At 27.5% G+C, this 19,656-nt stretch overlaps 1 protein-coding gene across 8 annotated transcripts in view; it reads right to left on the bottom strand.

The window, feature by feature from the left end:
* Positions 1 to 19,656, bottom strand: part of LOC108550091 (uncharacterized) — a 195,278-nt gene that overhangs the window by 70,826 nt on the left and 104,796 nt on the right. For 7 of the 8 annotated variants that reach the window (XM_017903715.1, XM_017903717.1, XM_017903718.1 and 4 more), the window contains one exon: positions 3,785 to 3,811. The exons of the other annotated variant lie outside the window; for it this stretch is intronic. In XM_017903715.1, coding sequence (XP_017759204.1) covers positions 3,785 to 3,811 — 27 coding nt within the window. The remainder of the gene's footprint in view (positions 1 to 3,784; positions 3,812 to 19,656) is intronic. 8 annotated transcript variants of the gene reach the window in all.

The following is a 19,656-nucleotide window of genomic DNA, read 5'->3' as shown; positions in this document are numbered from 1 at the left end:
AATATTTTTATATATTACAATATATAATATATAATATTAATTTTGTATATATTATATATTATATTTATAAATATAATATTTTATATATATAAAATTAATATTATGTTTCTACCTCAGTAAAAAGTAGTTATTTTGCTAAAAGCAATTGCATGTTTTCAGTAATTGCGAGAGTAAAGTCTGAAGTCAGCCAGTTTAACTGGTTTCATAATTCTAGTGTTAACAATTGAAAACAGCATATTATGAAAAGCATACACAGAAGTGTAGCAAAAAGGTCATAATTATATTGACAGAGGGAAAAATCTCGTTTCTAACAATTTTTCCACTAACAAAAAATGGTTTACTATATTTAAGTAACAAGCCTACAGACGAGGAAAGAAGAAATAACCACTTACAATCAAGAAAGAAAAAAGAAATTCGCGGTATCTTACATAAATAATAATTTAATTTCATAAAAATATTGCTAATAATAAATAATAATGAAAAAAAAACGTACATTTCTCCTAACGAATTAATATACACATGACTATAGGAATTTTATTTTTACTCACGACCGCTCTCTTCTCGACACAATTCGCAATACACCCTTTATATTAATGAAACTGCCCCTTCCTCTCTCCACTTCCACTATTTACCTCTACGTTATTTGCATAACCGCCTATCCATCCCCTCCACTGCCTAAACCCAACCACGGTTAACCCAGCAGTGAGCCTTCTATCTCACCGATGGTTTACTTATTTTTTGTCACCTCGTACTTTCTCCTTTACGACCTCAGTAAAATTACGATACAACATCAGCTTATATTCTTCATACAGAATAATCCCACTTCACATTGTAGGACCAGTTTACTCTACGGTCCATGAGAGAAATCTAATAAGGACATAAAATCAGTAAGAGTGTCAAGGTACCTGCGTTATAGTCCTCGGAATAAAAGATTTGACAGGCTGATATATGAAATACATAGGGAATTTCAACCTAAGTTACGTGGGTTGGAGAAAAACCTCACTAAGCGTATTTATTAATTTTTATATTCACTTCCAGTTATGCCTACTCCCACTTTACCTCCCACGGTGACATGCCCTGGACTGACCTGGGTCTTATTGTATCAATAGATACAAACACGAAGGTATCATTTACGTAAATGGCTGTCACGTGCACGCGGTTACTGGTCGGCAGTAACCTTAAACGCATGCGCGTGATGTCCACTCAAACGACCAGGGCAGTCATGGTAGTCGCGGGACATCGAGATGCAGAAATCGAATTCTCTGAAAATTAATTTGTTTACCATCCTGTGGAATTATTTATCGCCAATACGGATATAGATATCGCGATGAATGTGGCTACTAAATACTTGCGAAAACTTTTTCCTGGCAACAGTTAGCGCCGGTTCGCTTTACGCAACGACGCGAGCCGTCCCTGAGCGCCGACAGTCGACCAGCGCTTGCCAGCCAATAGATGCAGCCGTACCTATCACGTGTTTCGGTTTGTTTACTGCGCTGACTCGTGACTTCTACTACGGACTTCTTTCATCGACTATACCTAGTCCGAGAAAAATAAAGGTCTGATAATTTCGCGTAATGGCATAAAGCTATTAGTCGGAGGAATTCTGTCGTAGGCTAAATTGAAAGCTCGGTGGAATGATTGCAGGGCTGATTTGTGACACGACTTACCGAAAATGATAATATCTGCTACTAAGGCCATCACGTGCTGCTACAGTTGCGTGCAAAAGTTTTTGGACGGCTAGATTTTTTATTTCACATTTTATAAATACCGATTAATGTTGGACACAAAAGTACTGCAAATGGAAAGTGAAAATAGGTATTATTTAATATTTTATATCTATTTATGAGAGAGGTTTTTATAAATTTAAATTAAAATTTAATAAACTTGACATATAGACCATATATAAATTTAATAAATTTAAAGTGTATACTTATATCAATAAAATTGTTTTTATAGGAGAAAGATATTAAATTTAATTTTATTGGTATTTTAGAAGCGATTTTTTTCACGGAATCTCATAAGTAATGTCATATAATTAAAGTAAAGATTTTAATCTTCAAAATAGAATTGTTGCGAGTAAATAAAATAATTCTTTTTTAGATAGGTAAGAAATATATGTTCTATGGTGAATATACGATTCGTGATATAAATTTAGTGTAATTAGCGTCAAAATAATAAAAAAATTGTAATTAACGCAAAAAGTCACATCTAAAAATATTAGACTTAAATTTACAAAATAATCTACTCAATTACAATATACATATTTTATTTTACTATAATACAAAAAGTTATATAATAAAAAAAGAAAAATTATTCGGTTCTCACAGGAGAGAACTCTACTATGAATATTGACAAATCTATTTTATTTATGCCTAATTGCACTTCATAAAATACCATTAACACGATTAAATAATATTCAATTAAATATTAAATTATAAATACTATTAAGATATTACAGAAAATTAAATTAATAGATTTTATTCCACTGCCAGATTACTTTTGTGAGCTACTGTATACTCATTCTATAATATAATATAACAGATTTGATTTCGTTTAATTTCGTGATTTATTATTAATATTTTTCAGCCATGCAATGATAACAGCAACATAGCAACAAGACACGTATTACGAATCGATTAATGTTAGAATAAAGTCCGAAAGATCTTTACTTCATTAGCATATTTTTAAATAAGTCTGCTGCCTTAACTGTCGAAACTGGTCCTCAGCTGTCAAATACAAATGCTCCTAATTCGGCAGATCTTTTCTACTTAAAATAGTCCGTCGATCAGTGAAAATTCGAGGTGCAGAAATATCTCCGATAAAAGTTTACCTCGATAGCAGAAATATATTTTCTAAAGTGGTTGCACGCGAATTCCTTAAAAATGCAAGAGTTTTGAATCGGCCAGCCCAATCCCTGGATCTAAATCTGACCGCGAGCATTTATTCGAGGAGCTGAAATATGGCGTAAACAAGTTCAAATATTCATACGTGACAGAATTATCTTAAATTATAAACGAAGAATGGGATAAGGACCTTTCTGATTTTATTTTAAGATTAATCGGCTACTTGATTCGTTGTTGTGCTGTTGCGATCATTGAAAACGATATGGCTGCAAAATATCAAGTTGCAAAGTAAAATTTCAATTACATTCAAGTAATTTAGCTAATAGTAACAATTAAATTACATTTGAGCAATTTAATTATCGTAATAACATTTAAGTTGAAATAATTTAACAATAATAATAATAATAATAGTATGTGTATAAATTATATTCCAGAAACAAGAATTATGTATATAATTGTTATTATTATCATTTTATAATAGGCACTATTCCTCTAAAATAGCTGTGTTTTAATATACTTGTTACTTCATTACGTTATTAAACAATTTTTACGGAAATTCCATATTGTTTTATTGCTTTATTCTACTATTCCGTCGTGTTTCGGTTTTTGTAAATAAATTCCAAACAAAATATAATCCAAATTCCACGTCTCACCATCTTCTAATCTCTGCAGTCCTCAAGACAGTTGTGTCTCACAACGATGGATTGGAATTTTAAGAAGATACCAAAAATATGATTACCAAATTTGTTGGAAACTTAATACTCGGAATTCTGTTCAACAAAAGGAGAAAAAGCGACGAAACGACAGTAAAAAGACATACGTACATCACGTCACGTATCTGGAGCCTAATCCCTATGTCTGAAATAACATCGGAATATGCATCGAGAGTCGTTTGGCAATACACATCTTTCTTAATAACCCGTTAATATAAGGTCACTCACCATGATGCGACAACAATTGCAAGGACTCTGAAACAATAAAAACGGTCGAAATTAATACAAGTTGCTACGTGCAGATAGAGACGCATGTGCAACCATGGTAGCTGTCGTGATATCACAATTCGTGTTACTATGCAGAGTTCACGAAGTTCAAAGAAAGCTAGATGTCGATCGTACTCCTATTTTCACTTTGCTCCGAGGAACGTGACAGTCTTCCATCGTGAACACGTTTATGAAAATGATTTTATGAGTGTTCGTGTGTTGCTGCTGAAGACTGTTCGAGCGAAACACATGGGGATGAAGAAGACGCTTGACCTTAGACTATTAGAGATGTGAAGGCAGAATGAGTGGACTAAGTACTTAAAGCAATTTTATGAACGAAGGATAAATTCGTGTTTTCGAATATAATTTTATTATTGCTATTATACAAGTACAATTTTATTATGTTATACTGTTTATCACTATTGAAGAAGCTTTTATGATACTGGTAAAAATATGGGACTAAAGAGACTTTAGAGATTAAAATTTTAATTGAGATAATCATTTTTAATGATTCTAGTAATCACCTAATGATTTTGCAGGTTTGTCTTATTCTTTCGAGTGTGTTCTAATATTTATGATAGAGAATTAATCGCCGATAAGTTAATCGCCTAGATACTAGTAAGAGTCCATCTTAAGTGTAATTTAAAAAATATTTTTATTGGATAAAATGTTTTTTCGATTTTTATTTATTATTCTCTACTTAGTTGATTCATAACATTACGACACCCTATATTTGAACAATATCTAATGTATATTAATAATTATGTAGCCTGGATTATTGAAAAGAAAAAACATCGATAAGGTAGAAAATTTTCAAAAATTTATTGAAAAATGGAATCTGACGTGATAACAGTTTAACCTACTCCTTTTGTTTACTTTTCATGTAATATCATAGTTACTAAACAACCTGAGCTTTATATTTAAGTTTCAAGGACCGTGTTACCTAACCTAATTGAAAAGAAAAAATATCCATAAGGTAGAAAATTTTCAAAAATTTATTGAAAAATGCAACCTGACGTGATAGCAGTTTAACTTACTCCTTTTGTTTATTTTTCATGTAATATCATAGTTACTAAACAACCTGAGCTTTATATTTAAGTTTCAAGGACCGTGTTACCTAACCTCATTTCATATCTAGGTATTACATATTCATAGGTCAATCATACAGGTGATATATCGAAATAGATTCTCATAGAAAAATCAGCCTAACGTGCATACTCTAGCTTGACTCACAAAAAGCAGTACATAGAAACCAACGAAAATACAATACTGAGTCACACGAACGATAAAAAGAAGAAAGTATACTCGATGTAAACACTTTGCATCGAATTACGATTAGAAAAATTCATTTTTCCCTTGACATTGCCCTTTTGCACCTCTTGGAAGCAGGTTCTATGAGAAACTGCGTATTTACTTTCTTCGTGGTTATTTTTAATTTTACAATGAAAAAATAATAATAATAGCTATTACTAAGAATTAGGCTATTATTAGCGACCGATATATTGTTAATATTGCTACTGTCACTACCGTTGTAGGGTGACGGTGAATCAAGTGACTTGATCGAATATCTGTGGACACAATATATAGGTTACTAAAATGGCGCCAGATCGCTCGGATCTAGTGGAATAATCCGAAGGGTGGCATCGAAATCGGAGCATAGTCGGAAAGGGAGGCAAGGGGGATTTATATGCGTCACGGGCCTGTGTCGGTCTAAAAGCAATGGGTTGCCTTCCTAAATGCTCGGGATTATTTTCAAGCCGTGACCTGGCTTCTCAGTTTATATTTGAATGCGCAAGAAGTACTTTCAAGAGGGCCGACACCTACCCAGCGTCTTCAATATTTTCAGCTACGCGCGCGTAAATTTAAACCGTCTATACTTGTACCGTGCCCTAAACACGTACAACTTAATTATCGGAGTGACGAGTTACGACAGAAGCTTTATTTGCTAAAAATTTTTACTTGGAAATTTGCTCTATGATTAAAGCATGTATATATAATATTTAGTAAATAAAACCTTTATCATATTATACTATACTTAATATATAGAAGTTATGCTATACGGTAATTATTGTATTACTATTCTTTTACTATAGTAACATATTACACTGTAGTAGTATATATTATACTGGTAGTATAGCATGTATGATTGTTACTATATAATTATTATACTAGTATAGTGTTGTAATAATAGTAGTATAGCGATATATAGTTACATTATTAGGCTTTTATAGTGATTATATAGATATATATACAATATAATAATAATTGTATATTAAATATATATGTAATTAATGCATATATATATATATATGCATCACCTACTTATCACGTGGAACTTAATTATATTTAGTCATAGATTAAATTCTGGAATAACTTCTGGGTATATATGTATATAGATGTAATTTTTTAAAATTACGATATTGTAATATCTGTTGATTAGAAGAAATATGTCTACGTTAAAATATGCGCAGTGACACAGAATTAGATGTAATATTTTTAATGCCAGACGTTCATTAATGTGCAAGAGATGCGAGATGATGCATATAAAACGTTTTTCTCAAACTATGCTATGTTAATATAGATATAAATCATCATTTTTTTTAGAGAAGAACTTCGATCGATTTAATTTTACTTCTCACTGTGTCATCATTTGCGAGTCTCGATGCGAATCGTCGTACATACTGTAATAATTTTAGGCAAATAAATTCTCATTGTCCCTTCGTAATCGCTGTTTCTTACCCATCTGTCTGTATGTTACCATTTGTAACAGTTTATAATCTATAGTTATTAATCCATTTCATGTAATGTAACGTATCTTATAATATTTAATCTATGCCGGAATGCACGTTATCTTCACGTATATTTTAAATGTAATTGTTTAATAATTTTTTAACCTATATACTATATACTATATACTATATACTATACTATAAATATAATCGGGTATTAATGATTTATCCGATGTTCGATTTTCGTACTTTTCTTTTATACTAAATAATAAAAAGAAGGATTATCTAATTACCAATTTTAAATTCTTCAAATATAATTGAATATGGAATATTTTAAAGATTTATTCAATATTCTTTCTTCGTTCTTTCCTTTTATATTAAATAATAAAAAGAAGGATTATCTAATTACCAATTTTAAATTCTTTAAATATAATTAAATATAGAATATTTGAATGATTTATTCAATATTCTTCCTTCGTTCTTTTATTTTATACTAAATAATAAAATAAGAAAATATTATTTAATTACTAACTTTAAATTCTTTAAATATAATTAAATATTGAATATTTTTATGATTTATCCAATATTCATTTTTCGTCCTTTTCTTTTATACTAAATAATAAAAAGAAGGATTATCTAATTACCAACTTTAAATTCTTTAAATATTCTTTCTTCGTTCTTTTCTTTTATACTAAATAATAAAACAAGGAAATATTATTTAATTACTAAGTTTAAATTCTTGAAATATAATTGAATATTGAATATTTTTATGATTTATCCAATATTCGTTTTTCGTCCTTTTCTTTTATACTACATAATAAAAAGAAGGATTATCTAATTACCAACTTTAAATTCTTTAAATATTCTTTCTTCGTTCTTTTCTTTTATACTTAATAATAAAAAAAGAAAGAACTATTTAATTACTAAGTTGAAATTCTATAAATATAATTGAATATTGAATATTTTAATGATTTATCCAATATTCTTTCTTCGTTCTTTTCTTTTATACCAAATGATAAAAAAAAGATTATCTAATTACTAACTTTAAATTCTTTAAATATAATTGAATATCGGATATTTTAATGATTTATCCAATATTATTTCCTCGTTTTTCCTTTTTATATAAAATAATAAAAAAGAAAAATTTATTTAAATTCAATCTAAATTTAATATTTCGCTGAATATTTCGAGTACAGCTTCTCTCAATCCACTTCATTAATGCAGATCAGCTCCTAAGCTCTGTCTCTATGAATTATAATTTGCATTTAATAAAATAAACGAGCTCTATCTAGAATCGTCTGGACGAAATCAAAGTTGAAATAATTACGTCATTACAAGTGCGAACGAAGCTTTGATCTTTCCTGGCTTTCGTTCTTGGCGAATATTCGATTCGTCGTCATCGATGTCGTCGTTGCCGATGTCGCGAAAAATTGCGAAAATTCGGTTTGTCCGCCGTAAACTCTGTCTGGTCTAAATTTTGTCTACCGAAAAAGCCGAGTTGGCTCGGGGACAGTAGTACAAATTTATAACATAATTTAGTACGTCTGCTGTAAAATCGGACTTGAACTTGTTTCTTTGAAATTCGCACATATGTTTTTCCCCGTACTATTTACGTAATCGGAATTACGCTGGGATCCAATGTTGAGAACAGGATATAATATAAAATCACGAAACTTATAATTTTTTTAATTACATTCGACTTGTCATTCATCTTATAATTGGCATGATATCGTGTAAGTATAAAATGGAGGAACATTATCCTTGTGGCAAACATGTTGATAAATAACCTGTGAATGAAACAATTCGAGTTTGTATTCTACGTTGAAATTTTATTTGAACAATTTTTTATCTTACCTCTCGTGGCAAATTTGTTCCAGTTTATTAAAAATTTGTATTTAAGAACTCTAAACTCTTAAAAGTTTCTTTATTAAAGAAAATTCTTTTTATTTTTTACTAAAATGGAGTAATAATAAATCGATCTAGAATATTCCTTCTTACGTATAAAAGATAGTGAGCACTTTTTGTCCTGTTTTTTTAAAAACTCATATTACAAATTTTTTTTAATTTTCATTGTTGCTATGTTTTTTTTTTAATTGCTTAGCAAATAAGAAAATTTAAAAATTTGTGTTTGTAAGTTTCAATTATATTAGATATTTATTGGAAAGTGATTTTGCACTTTCATATGCAAAATAGAAAAAGAAAAAAGATAAAAATACCTTGGTTTCAGTAAAATGAAACAATTAAAATCAATCAAGTATTTTCTGATATCAATGACGTCTTTTCGTTATTAGGTGTATTCGTCTAGTAACTATTATTCTTAAATTTTGATTATGTCTCTTAGAGCATTTTAATAGTTTTTGGAAACGGAATATTCCTTAGATACCATTTCCTATTACATAGATTTTAATTATAAATATATTATAAAATAAAATATATGAGTAATAAATAAATATATGACAAATATTTGATAAAAATTGAAATAGAATACGAAATGAAATAAATAAAGTAAAATATAAAATATGAACATGAGAAAAAGATAATTCGAAATATGTAGATTATAAGTTATGTACATAGAATCGTGTACATAGAATCATTTCTTGAATTATATCACAAACAAAGTAATATGTGAATCGATATTTTAAAACTTAAATGTCGTCGTTATAAATATGTCAAGAATGCTAAAGTTTCTCAATCTAGAATACTGTTGTAGATTGTAAAACTAAAAATATAGAATTTTTGACTATAGCTAATAAATAATGTGACATCTACGATTATTTTACTTTGGATACTTGTGATAGAATAAAATAAAATAAAATAGATAAATTATACTATTTATCTCACTATAAAAAGTTTTTTGATTATTCATTTATCTTAAATTTGTAATTATATTATTATATCAATATACTAAATAACTATAATAAATTGAAATAATTATTATAATATTATATCATATTAAAAAGTATATAAAAATAAAGTATAATAATTGTTATTAGTATAGTAGTATAGTAATATAGTATTAGTAGTATATTAATTAGTAATTAGTATATTAATGTTTGTAATTATTTATAATACTATTCCGAAATTTTTGCATTATTATTTTGTATAAAATTCTTTATAATTCTTTATAATTATTTAATAAAGTTTCTATTGCATTTCTATCCAATCACGATATTGTATTTTAATATTTGCAATTTTTGCAATATTCTGCAATATTTGAAATATTGTATTTCTATTTTATCTAATATAAACTGTTAGCAAATGTTATTTTGTACCTCATATGTATAACGTGTATTCATCTTCACTCTAAATTTATTGAGAAATTCGTGATTTGTGGATAAAAGTGTATATAACGTCCATAAATCTTTCGCTTTTGAAAATTTAGTATCAACACTCTTTTTCTTTTCTCTTTCTTCTTGTGTATAAGAACACGCAACATATCGTATTAGTTTATATTAAGTAGCTTAAGGCATTCAATTTTGTTATTTTTACATGAATATATAACAGAAATGCGACAGATAGATTCAAATTTCTATATAATGATATACGTAAACAAATATATTCAAACAAAAACATTTTGCATTAGTATCTACAATTAGCGCGTAAGAAAACAAAGGTAGACTTTGTACAATATAAGAAATGTAAATATTTCACAAACATATTTTTCATTATATAAATCGATATCCTACACCGTTGATATTTAAACAGACTCCGGCAAAATGAGACTACAATTTCACGTAAAATTCACGCAACGCCTCGTTCTGTATATACGGCATACTTTATATGAAATCGCATAAAGTGCAGTGTGTCGAGTTTCATTTAGTTGCCAAGGTCTCGCGACGCGTCTCTCGTTTAATATTTTGGAATAGTCATGCGCAGTTTCATGCGCAGTCGCACGCGCAGTTACTCGCGCAGTTACTCGCGCAGTTTCACGCGCAGCTTTATACGCAGTTTCATGCGCAGTTTTACGCGCAGTTTCGAAGGATATAACACGTTAATTAACTCCACCTATTTAATTTATTGTGCACTTAAATTGTCTCTACTAATAAATCAGACCACAACGATGGACACTTAAACTTTGTGTTACAGTATTTTGCATCGTTTTACGATATATTTATTGCCAACGACGTATATACGTATGGGTTTCCTGTTATTACAAGAACATTAGGTTACCGAATAGACATTACCAAATGTTCAAATATCTCGAATCATCAAAGACTCGACTAACCTGAAATAATAATATTTTATCGTATCGTTTCCTTAGGAGGAAAATTTTGTTACAATTTAATTTGAATTCACTGTTAAGTCCAAAATTATCTTGTAATTTTAATTAAATTTCTTGTTTAATTCATGCTTTTAAAATTGTTTATTACTTTTTATATAGTAATACGTTAATTAAAGGAAAGGTATAATATATATTTCATCGCATTATTATTATTATTAATAATATTATTATCATTGTTACAGAAAATAAAAAAGGAGTGTATAATTGAACGTAAAATAATTTTAAAACCAATAAATTTTATGGATTCAACGCCGTGTTGTTATTTTGATCGAACACTTCGAAATAATCTGCCTTGAAATTTCGATATTGTTTTTTACAAAATCAATCATTCTAGTAATCATGATACTTCTTCATTTGACTTAATGACATTGAAACGTATTTATATAGTATTATCTAGTCCATCCTTTTCATAGTAGTAATTAACTTGTCAAAATGGAACACTCTTCTTTATAGAATAATTTATTTATCTTGATTGATTCTTTCGATTATTTTATTTTTTTAAATGTATTCGTCCAGATTTTCTTAGAAATTCTTTCAATAGACGTATCGCGTAAAGTACTATACACATGCTTGATTCCAGAAGATGCAGAAGATATTATAGTCAATCGAGTGTATGCAAACTGGAGTATATCTCTCGATGGAACATACTATAGGTAAAACTATCTCGAGAGAATTGATACAAAGCGCTACGCGTTCATAAAATTCCTGTTTTTACCGACAGTTGGTGCAATGCTGCGAATCCTTTATGAAGAATAATCGATTTTGGAACAATGTTATAAAATAGACAAGAAAATGGAAATGAATAAGTATAACTACTATGATCAGTTTACTTTGAACGAAGATATATTAGTATAGCAGGAGTTATTAAAAGGTTATATAAAAGGATCTATAGTTCGTTTCTTTTAACAGTGTGAAGCATTAACCTCGAGCTAAAAGATCTGGTAAACTGGCAACGTTTCCTTCTCAGTGAAACATCTATTGACGCTTTGTTCACAAAGGATCAAAAATGTCAAGAATCCGTAAATTTCTTCCAGAGATTTGCAATTGATAATTTAATCACATTATCCTTGACGGGTGTTTAGTAATGTTAATTTTGAAATACGTATTTTGATAAAGGTTAAAAGTTGGTTAAGTTTGGGTTAAGTTTGGTCGAAGTTTTTCTTGTAACGCTTACATTACTACTTACTAAGTGTTAACTAAACATCATAATTGAAACACAACTTCAACTTTGTTAGCAAAACTGACTTTTGATTTTAAGTACAAAAATTCACGTTATATTGAACGTAATAAAAGTGAGAATATTATATAAATTATTATTTATAACAATATATATGAATTATAATGATAAATTATAATTTAAATTGTAATATTCTTAATTGATATATTAGATGTAAAAATATGAAGTAGAATTTTATCTACAACAAATATAAACAGTAGATGCAAAATTATCTACAATAATTTCTCTCTTTTTATTGATATGCTTTGGTAAGAACATAATAAATCATTTTTTTAAATTATTCACAGGTCTATCGTGTAATATATAATATAAAGAATACATAATACAAAAATGTAATACATGAGATATATATACACACATATATCATACAAATATAATATAGAAAAAAGCAACAGAGATGGACAAGTTGAAAATGTTTTGCAAACGTAGTACATTAAGGTTAGCGTCACGTGTATCTATGGGACATCTTTCTCTAACGTTCGACCTATGGAAGGAGTAGGAATAGGTAAAGGAAAACGGTAGGAAAATTTTCGAGCTACGAGTCCGTCTCATATGCCAAGCGTGTGATTATCACGTGCCGGCCTATTGCGTTTAGGAAGCAGCTGGCGGTAAACTAATGTTGATTGTTCCGTTGAACGAAAGGTTAACCGACAATTGAACTATTCTCTGTTACGTTGCCATCAAAAAGGACGATAATAACCGTTTCGATTGTACAACTTCTTCTAATTAACGTTTATACAGAAAATTAGTGCAGATATTAATTTTTTTGTATGAAAAATTATATATGAATGTATATGAGATTTGGCTACATAATTTTAATTTATTTAAATGGTTATGCTGGTTAGATAAAATTTCATTCGTTAAATTACCTGTATATATGTACATAATTAAGGATAAATAATCATATTCTGTGAAGTTATATACAATGATAAGAAAATTAGTTTTTTGTAAAACGTTAATTTTCCAGCTTAAATACATTATTTGAGGTATTTTTAAATTACTTTCTAATTTAATTTACCTTTTTGATCATAAATAATTTAAGAATAAATAATTAAATATTCTAACTACATTTTAATTATTTTTTAATTAGTTGAATTTAGATACAACAACGTTAATGTTTAAAATAAATGTTAATAAAACATGAAATATAATTTCTATATTTAATCTAAAAATTGGGTATTTTTTAAAGCAAAATACACTTATTGTTATTCTTAACCTATACGTATTATTCATATAACAGTATTTTTGGAAATATTTATTAAAACATCATTGTTTATTAAATATAAACAGTGTTTATATTATAATAAATATTTAATAAAATTATTTTTTGCACTTCCTCGTTTCTTAAATTTGTCACGAAAATTTTCGAATAGTGTCATTAATTTTTATTTTATCTATTATCTTCTGGTAAATTAAAACCAGCATTATTTGTCGTTTAGTTTCATTGTTCTGTGCATACAACTAAAACCAAAATTAAGCAATTGGAATTATGTTGATTATTGCAAAAGTATACATTGTTAAGAAAAATAAACTTTGTATTTAAATTTCTTTTCCTTGGCACTATTAACGATAATTATTTAAATGAAATATCCTTGAACTATTTTCCTAGAAAATATAGCACCAAATGTTCTAGAATTTTCTTCATTTTCTTCGTCTTTTCACATTACATACATAGATATATATAAGCAGATATACATATATTTTCAAAAGAGAATTTCTAACCTTACTTCTTAACCTGCTCGATAATAACACATGTATTGCCACAGAGTTACCAAATTTTGAATATATCTTTAATGTCTTTTTAAGTAGTTCTGAACAAAAAAACAAAATTTCAAATGTAATTATCTTCACTTTTTTGCTTATATAAATCGAATAAGAATAGCATAATCTAATATTTCTAAAAGTTTTTTTATATTATGTTGCGTCGCAGTATATTATAGAACTCTTCAGTCACGAGGTTTTTAATGATGCTTCTAAGATTAATTATTCCTTACATTTGTAAATAATTGAATATTGTAGATGTAGCTATATTTAAAAGTTTTAAGAATCTTTATGAAACGAATACTGAAATACTAGGTAAAAACGTATTCAGTACGTTTAACTACAATTGCATATACTTGTCCTATATAGAGCATAAAGCGACATCTATGCGACAGAATCACAATAAATATGGCACAGTATGACAAATCTGTATTGCCGATTCAAAAACTGGTAAAACCTGTTTTTAATAATCCTTTATGTAAGTACATAAGGTTTCTCTCCATGCCTTTACAGACAAGGTATGGAATACTATCACTCAATGTATTTTTCGTTTCACAGCTCAGAAACTCGTTACTCCGCTTACCATCTTAGTATCGCTTTCAACATTATCGATTCAGCAGCAAAATAAGGTCAGCTACTTCCATCTTAAGTTATGAATCATAAAATTGATGCGATCAAAATTCCAAACGTATCCGAATTAATAGATAAGGCGAGATATAGTGGTTCATTCCGATATCAAATTTCAAAGAAATTTTCTATAAAATAAATGTAAAATAAATTTTGAACACTATATTTGTTTACAATAATATCCCTAAATTAAAAATTTTGTTTTAAGAAATTAAAGCAAAAATTTATTTGTAATTTTTATTAACTACAAAAATATTTTTCACATTAAAAAATAATTGTATATGAAAGTTAAATAAAAGGGAAAGAAAAACATATTTATTTAATTTATAATTTGAATCATTCAATTATGCAAGTATAAATTTTGTACTTCATTTGCAATTATAAAATTATTGTATCTAACATTATATTCGTGATTTCACTGTTATATTTACTTTCAATTTCAATAAATAGTAATATTATAATATCGATAAGGCGTAGCGTCACAGAGTTGTCGATGCTATATAAGTCATATTTATTTCTGATTTTTACCATCAGTCGCATACTACTTTTTTTCTTTTCTGTGTCGGTAATATTGGACGTAACACTGATACGACAGTGCTTAGATCCAATATGTGAATCGTTCCTTAAGAGAGCTCTGTAATTCTTTCTATCATACGATATTACCGACTCATGTTTCCTACTTTTATCTTCATATCATTTCCAACATTACCGACACAGTAAAACAAAGTGCTATAGCACCATTAGCGGTAGAAACCAGAACTAAATGTGGTGACAATAGCTTGAAAATAAAATTGAAAACAATATGGACATAACTAAAAACTTGATTATGACAATGTAGTAATGTAAGTTTTACTAAAATATGTAATGGAGACACAGGGATATATTTAAAATACGCAATACGTTAGACTCTTCCCACTTTATGTAAAGAAACCATCTTTATACTTATATACACCTTCGTGATTAAATAAACAAGTATCATAACTAAAATTCGTTTGTAAATTTACAATTCAGTATAATCGATATAATTATACACAATCGAGGATAAAACTTTATCTGTGATTTATGACTGAAGCAAGTAACAAATGTAAGAAGAGTATTCAAAACTGCATATCCTGCGTAGGTACATGAAAAATATAATGTACCTTCGGAATTTTTTAAATAGATGCTATCTACGTTATCGACGGAACACGTATCACTGCATGTCGTGTTTTATACTTACTATCTAATATTTTTCACATAAAGATATTTAATAATTTACCGGAAATAAACTGATATATATACAGTATCTAAAAAACTGTTTTCATTGATAGATAGCAACTACAAAAAAGAAAATAAACGTATAATGCACGACTAACTTGTCTCGTGTTACATAAATATGTTGTAGCACGAACGAATAGTAGCACAAGCGTATAATAGCACAAAAATTATTATACTAGTGGAATAATTAAGAACAACAGAAATAAAATAACAGCTTAGGAAACGTTCGCAAACATTTAGTAAAAATAGCAAATTTATATATATAACAACGTGGACATCATTTCCAATATTTTAATACAAAAGATTCATAGTAAATTCTTCGTTATTCGAATCCAATGCATAGGAACACTTAGGATCCTTTACAAACACGAATGAAAATAATCTACAGTGACGACTCGTTGAGTCGAGGATCGTTCAAGTACACATGTACACAATGAACTTTCGAAGTTACTTTTCTCAGAAAAGAAGTCTCAAAAGGAAAAATGTTATTTTATATTTTCAACTAATTTTTTTATTCAGAATTACCATCTTTGCACCTCTACCACCAATTACGTAATACATTATATATAATGATGATTATACTTGATAAATAAGTGAAACATACTTAAATGATCCTAAATGCATTTTTAAAAAAGGTGTTAATATTATATAAAAATTTTCGTTTCTGAAATTTGAAAAACATTTTAACCTTGAGATATTTAAAACATTCATATGTCTTCTCCAAATAAGACATTGAATTTGCATACATGTGTAATTCTAGTTTTTTCTTTTTTAGTTTTTACAAAATCTTGGCAAAAGATTAAAAAAACAAAATTATGAGACAAATATATTGGAAGCTTATGTTAAGAATAATTAAGATAATAATGTATTTCTCTTTCATCATAGAGAATTAAATTAAACTTATTATCCTTCTTTTTTCCTTTTTTTTAAAAATAAACTTGTTTTTCCAAAAACCTGATTTTTACCATTTAACCACCAATTCTTATTTTTTTTTCAAGTTTACAAAATTGTATTAAATACTTTATTCAATATGCAAATTACATATTTTTAATTATTACTTCTCATGTGTAGAACCTTTTCAAGCATGAATGTCTCGACTAAGGCATAAAATTTCTTTGAAATATATTGTACAAAAGATTTTTTTCGAACATATTTTAAAACTTTCAAAAGTTATTTTTCTTCACAGAATGACTCGACTTTTATAAAACGTAAATAAATGATGAAATCACTTAGCACGATAACTGAACAACGAAATAAAATTATTCATAAAGTATCTTTCTCAAATATTTTAGCAGCACATTTCTGAAGTTATAAATATTTTGTCAATTATAATATTCTCTTTGAAGGAGACCTAACATTGTCATGGATTAAAAGATTTTATGTTGACTTAATAGATCTTATTAAAGAATGTTTATTGAAAAGAACTTCTTTTGAAGTTTTATTTCATATTATTTTTACGTTTTTGAAATTTCATTTTATTTCATCCTCAAATATTATATGTGGAATTTTAGAAAACAAAGAAAGGACAATCACTATGCAGCTTGACAAATTTATTTGTCAAAATACAATTTATACAATTTTTCTTTAATCCTATTCTTTCAATAATCAAAATATACTAAACAAAACATAATCTATTTAATTAGATAAATTACATTATCATTTTGATTAATATATAATATAAATATATTAAATGTATATGTGATTGAATATATTTAAGTATTATATGTAAAAAATAGGTATGTTTAATATTATAATAATATTGTGATAATATTCCTACTCATTCACTATAATATAACATTAATATACTATATGTACTATATATATTCCATGTAACATTAAAATAATATGTATTAGATATATTGGATGTGTAGATATGTGCATAATAATAGTATATAATTAATTTTTCCATTGAACATTTGAATTTAAATAAAAGAAATATATATAATATAAGGAGTGGAAAAATACAATATCAAAACCAAAAATGAACAAAATTTGTTAGAGGAGAATACCACTAAAACGTACAGAAGTTTACACAAGAATAGACTAATATTGCGATGAATAGGATAAGTAATGCGCTGAAAGTAATTGCTACTTAGAAGCATCTTTTTACAATAAGAGTCTCTAGGAAGTGTCTTTATTTTCAGAACAAAGAATGCCATCTGAGAAGTCCAAACGTTTAACAATCGTACTATGGACCAAGCATCGATGATGCATCACTGGTTAAAAAGTCATTATTTTTCAATAATACAGAGAAAAGGAAACTGTAAACTTAAACACGTTTTACTAAGAACGATGATTTTGGCACCGGTACAGACTAATTGAAAGTCTTCCGGTCAAATTGACTTGCAAATTTTTCAACATGTTTTTAACGACAATATCGCTATTTCGCATATCGTTAGGCATATGAACACTATTTCGACAAAAATTCTGTAAATACGAGTAAAAAAATAATTCAACCACGAAAATTTTTTGAAAAAATAAGTACATACGTTCTTAATTCCTTCTTCGTTTATTAATATCATGCTTTAAGTTGCATAGTGTGTTTAGAAAAGTTATTGTTTCTAATTTTGTTTATTAATATTGTAATTTAAGATATCTATTAGAAATTTATAGATCAGCTGATTAGATATTTAGTAACCTTCGCGCATTGTGCGTCTTATAGGTTAGGTTTATGTTGAATCCAAACGCCATATTTTCATGGATATTCACCCATTTAGAAAAAATTATTCAATTCACTTAAAGAAATACGAATATGGAAATATAGAAGAAAGATTTAATTATTTCCTGCCTTTTAATTATATTTCTAATTATATTTGTTTAATTAAATGTGCAACATTTTGTTTTGAAGAAGGACCAATTTTTAAGACTGTCACATTATTAATCTCTTTTTAGTATAATTATAAGAGTAATATATGCAGTCAATGTGGATGGTTATGCAATTATAATCTCAGAATATGTAAATAAAATATATGAAATATGAAGATATGAGAAATATAGTGACACGTGTAAAATATATGTAAGATATGCAATGAGTATGTTGAAAATATGCTTTGATGATGGAACCTTTATCTTTTATACATAATGATCATAGTTTAGAATGCAATAAATAGTACAGATTTTTTGTAGTGTTAGTCACAGTTGATAACTTTTATCAGTTCAATATATTTTTAGTTTTCTATCACGATTATGCGATGACTGTATATCTAAATTTACATCAGCAGCATAATTTAAAGTCGGCAGTATTTCTCGAGTAATTTCAAAACGGTATACATTGATAACGAATAAATTATAAGTTTATAAGTCACATTTGATTTTACAGAATGGTAGGTTAGTAGTATGGATATTTTCATTTATATATTTCCTAAACATCTCTTATAAATCAGAAATTGGTAAAAAATAGAAAAAAAATAAAAAAATAAAAAAGGTGCTGTGAACTGTGTTTAATCTTTTTCTATATTAACCCTTTGGACTCGAAGATTTCTTCGTTGTGAAGATGCAATTCGAAGCTCTTCTTAGATTTTTATAAGCTCACTGATACTCTTTATGCTAAAATTGAAAAAAGAAAATCGTGAATTTGCGTGTGCAACGAACGAATAGAATAATTTTATTTTGATGTTCTTAATATAATTATCATCATTCATTATCTAAGTTATACCATTAAAACAAACGGTGACTGAGAATCACCTCTCGAGTGCAAAGGGTTAACATTGAATACTATGTAAAATTTATATGTATTGCATCAGTTTTAAGGTACATTGAAAATCATAGAGTATGTTACTATTTTGTCGTATTAGACTAAATAATACTGTGTAACTTGTCAATAATTATATCTTTCGAAATATCATCGATTCGTTATAAAGTTTTACAATTAGAATCTCTCTACGAAATTGTATTTTGAATAATTTTATAATATATAATATATAATTTTATAATAATTTTA

Source organism: Eufriesea mexicana, unplaced genomic scaffold, assembly GCF_001483705.2.
Source record: "Eufriesea mexicana isolate 0111107269 unplaced genomic scaffold, ASM148370v2 scaffold2467, whole genome shotgun sequence".
NCBI lineage: Eukaryota > Metazoa > Arthropoda > Insecta > Hymenoptera > Apidae > Eufriesea > Eufriesea mexicana.
This window is presented reverse-complemented; position numbering and strand designations above follow the sequence as displayed.